The sequence below is a fragment of the Otolemur garnettii genome, unplaced genomic scaffold (assembly GCF_000181295.1).
Source record: "Otolemur garnettii isolate 467f Iridium unplaced genomic scaffold, OtoGar3 scaffold00045, whole genome shotgun sequence".
NCBI classification, from domain to species: Eukaryota; Metazoa; Chordata; class Mammalia; order Primates; family Galagidae; genus Otolemur; species Otolemur garnettii.
Window position 1 is genome coordinate 4,802,486 of NW_003852440.1, and position 3,846 is coordinate 4,806,331.

Sequence of the window (3,846 nt, forward strand, 5' to 3'; positions counted from 1 at the left end):
CCTCTGCCTCCCAAGTAGCTGGGACCACAGGCACCCGCCACACAATGCCTGGCTATTTTTTGGTTGCAGCCCTCATTGTTGTTTGGCGGGCCCAGGCTGGATTCAAACCCACCACCTTAGGTGTATGTGGCTGGCGCCTTAGTCTCTTGAGCCATAGGTGCCAAGCCCAAGGAATGACTTTAAAAGAAGTATGTGGTTTGGATCTTACAAAAGCCTTATGGTGCTTAAAGAATATATAAACCGCTAATCCATGATACTTACTTCTCGGTCTGATCTTCGAGGACATAAAGCATCCATTTCATCAAAGAAAATCACACAGGGTGCTGAGTTCTTGGCTCGCTGAAAAACCTGTCGCACAGCACGTTCACTCTCCCCAACATACTACATGTAAACACAAAGAAATAAAACACAGCTGAAGTTCAACCTTGAGGTTTGGACCAAATGGTAGCAAAACTAGTTTTTTCGTTTTTTTTTAAAATTTTTTGAGACAGAGTCCTACTATGTCACCCTTGGTAGAGTGCCATGGTGTCACAGCTCATAGCAACCTCAAACTCTTGGGCTTCAGTGATTCTCTTGTCTCAGCCTCCCAAGTAGCTGAGACTACAGGCATCCACCACAACGCCCGGCAATCTTTTTCTTGTTGTTATATTTGTAATTGTTATTTAGTAGGCCCAGGCCAGATTTGAACCTGCCAGCCCCAGTGTATGTGGCTGGTGCCCTAACCACTGAGCAACAGGCGCCAAGCCATAAAACTAATTTTAAATGACATTTATGTATCAGAATCTAAAGAGTATTAGGTTAAACCACATGCAATTGTTGATATTTAAGGTCTTCTTTACCTGAAACCTGCCATAATTCTATTGTATTTAGAGCTGATTTCTTAAGCCTCATGCATATAAAATATCTAGCAGCAATTTGCATTAAAAATCAAATGTATTTCATTTTATTTTACTATTATTTTTTGAGACAGAATTTCATTCTATTCCCCTGGGTAGAGTACCCTGGTATCATAGCTCAAAGCAATCTCAAGCTTTTAGGCTTGAGCAATTGTTTTGCCTTAGCTCCCAAGTAGCTAAGGCTTGGGACCACAGATGCATGCCACAATGCCTGGCTAATTTTTTTAGACACTGGGTCTCTCTATTGCTCAGACCAGTCTCAAACTCTGCAGCCAAGTCATCTCCAGATAGCTCTTTAAATCTAAAATGTCAGCTTGGCGCCTGTGGCTCAAGTGGCTAAGGCACCAGCCACATACACCTAAGGTGGCGGGTTCGAATCCAGCCTGGGCCTGCCAAACAACAATGATGGCTGCAACCAAAAAAAAAAAAAAAAAAAAAAAAAAAATAGCCAGGCATTGTGGCGGGCGCCTGTGGTCCCAGCTACTTGAGAGGCTGAGGCAGGAGACTTGCTTGAGCTCAGGAGTTGGAGGCTACAGTGAGCTGTGAAGCCACAGCACTCTACCCAGGGGGACAGCTTGAGGCTCTGTCTAAAAAAAAAAAAAAAAAAAAAATCTAAAATGTCCTTGGGCAGCACCTGTGGCTCAGTGGGTAGGGTGCTGGCCCCATGTACTGAGGGTGGCGGGTTCGAACCTGGTCCCTGCGAAACTGCAACCAAAAAATACCTGAGCATTGTGCCAGGCACTTGTAGTCCCTCTACTCCGGGGGCTGAGGCAAGAGAATCACATAAGCCCAGGAGTTGGAGGTTGTTGTGATCTGTGACACCATAGCACTCTACCAAGGACAATAAAGTGAGACACTGTCTCTTTAAAAAAAAAAGAGGGTAAGAAACAGTGAAGTGGTAGGAGGAACAAGATGGCCTCTGAGTAACAGCTTCCTTGCAACTGGGCACAGTGATGGGGAGAGAAGACCCCAGGCATCTCAGGCTGGTAGGATTTGCCCACAAACATCCTTTTGGGGACACAGGGAGTCAGCGAGAGACTTTAGGACCCCATGAGGAGGACAAAAGCAGTGCAGAACCGGCAAGAGTTGTGTGCGTTCATTCTGTCTAATCCCACTGGCAGCTGTTAAGTACAGCAGCAGTGAGATTGCAAACTGGAAAGGCCTTACCTGTGAGCTGTATTTTTCTTTTTTATGGACTTGACATTCAGTTGAACTATCTTGGGAGAACTTGGGCAAGAGTGTGGAGGACTTTAAGCATTGTCTACAGCCCCAGACTGAGCAGCTGAGCTAGACGGAGCTAACAGTGTTCGGCTGTGGGCCGTGTGGAGCCATTGTGGGAGAACTGCCCTGGCAAGCTCTGCCCTCAGAGTCACATAGCAAGGATGAGGGGGGAGACCTTGGGCGAGTAATCTAGTGACTGAGCAGCCTAAAGGCAGGGACTGAGACGCCTTACAGCCTTGGCTCTCAAGGGCATAGAGTGGGACCTGATTTGGCACACTAGGTAAGTGGATAGCCACTTCAGGAGTAATCCCAGTGACAACTGCTTTCCTGGAAAAGCTTCTGTTTAGCCAAGGTTAACAGTTTAAAGTGCCTTTTAAGTGGACTGAGGAGAGATTTAGGCTATCCACCCTGCAGGGTTTGAGAAATGAGCAGAGGCCTCCAGTCTCCATCCTGTATAGACGTATTAGCATTGTGATTAACATCTCATACCCTAGAAGATCACCTGTTGCCAAGACAATATTCAGCAAGATATATATACTGCTTTGTCGTTGTTTTTGTAAAGACAGAGTCTCACTTTATCGCCCTTAGTAGAGTGCTGTCGTGTCACAGCTCACAGCAACCTCCAACTCCTGGGCTTAAGCGATTCTCTTGTCTCAGCCTCCTGAGTAGCTGAGACTACAGGTGCCCACCACAATGCCCAGCAATTTTTTTGTTGCAGTTTGGCCAGGGCCGGGTTTGACTTGCCACCCTTGGTATATGGTACTGGCGCTCTACTCACTGAGCCACAGGTACCACCCCGTTGTTTCTTTTTTCTTAATTTCAACATTTTCCCTCTAGATTTTTCTTTTTTTTTCTTTCTTTCTTCATTTTTCTAGTTTAAATATAATTTTCCATTGTTGCCTTCTTTAACAATTAGAACTTTATTTTTGCTAGTGTTTCTACCCCTATTATTTGTTTTTTTCCCCTAATTTTATCCCGTAAAGTTTTCTGTTTGCTTGTTTTGGTTTGATTAATAGCATTTTGTCCTTCCCCTCTACTTGATGGAGGTGGGGTACTGTATCCAAACAGGCCGGCAAAGAGCTGCTGAACCATCCAACCCAGCACCCCCAGAGGTTGGGGGTTTTCAAGGTTGGGTCAAAGTGCCCTACTGTACACCTATATTGCTCCTGTCTCCCACTCTCTTCTTTATGTCAATATTCCTTTTTACTCACCCCCCTCCTTTCTCTTTTTTCTTTTCTTTTTTTTTTTTTTAAATCTTTTTTCCCTTCCTGCTCTTCAATCTTCTCATCCTTCTGGGCCTGTACCAAAAAGACTCATTGAAACCCTAGCCCAGAGGCACAGTAACTTAAAGAGCAAGAGGAAGTGAAAGGAAAATTAGGGCAAGGACACAGAAAAAAAGAAAACACTCATGAGAAAGAGTCAGAAGAACAATCCTGTCAACATGAAAAACCAGTCCAGAGCAACCCCCTAAGGGACCGTGAGGTAGCTATTCCACCTATAAAGAAATGTTAGAAATGACAGAAAGAAATTTAGAATACAGATGATGAAAGTAATGAAGGAAACTGCTGATAAAGCGGAAAATAACCAAAAGGAAATAAAAAACCAGAATCAAATAAGCGATGAAATTGGGTGGCACCTGTGCCTCAAAGGAGTAGGGCACAGGCCCCATATACTGGAGGTGGCGGTTTCAAACGCAGCCCCAGCCAAAAAAACAAAAAAAAAAAAAAAG

At 44.6% G+C, this 3,846-nt stretch overlaps 1 protein-coding gene across 1 annotated transcript in view; it reads right to left on the reverse strand.

Moving 5' to 3' along the window:
• NVL (nuclear VCP-like) overlaps positions 1-3,846 on the reverse strand; it is an 89,772-nt gene that overhangs the window by 33,645 nt on the left and 52,281 nt on the right. Inside the window, exon 14 of the mRNA XM_023513920.1 lies at positions 262-381. Coding sequence (XP_023369688.1) covers positions 262-381 — 120 coding nt within the window. The remainder of the gene's footprint in view (positions 1-261; positions 382-3,846) is intronic.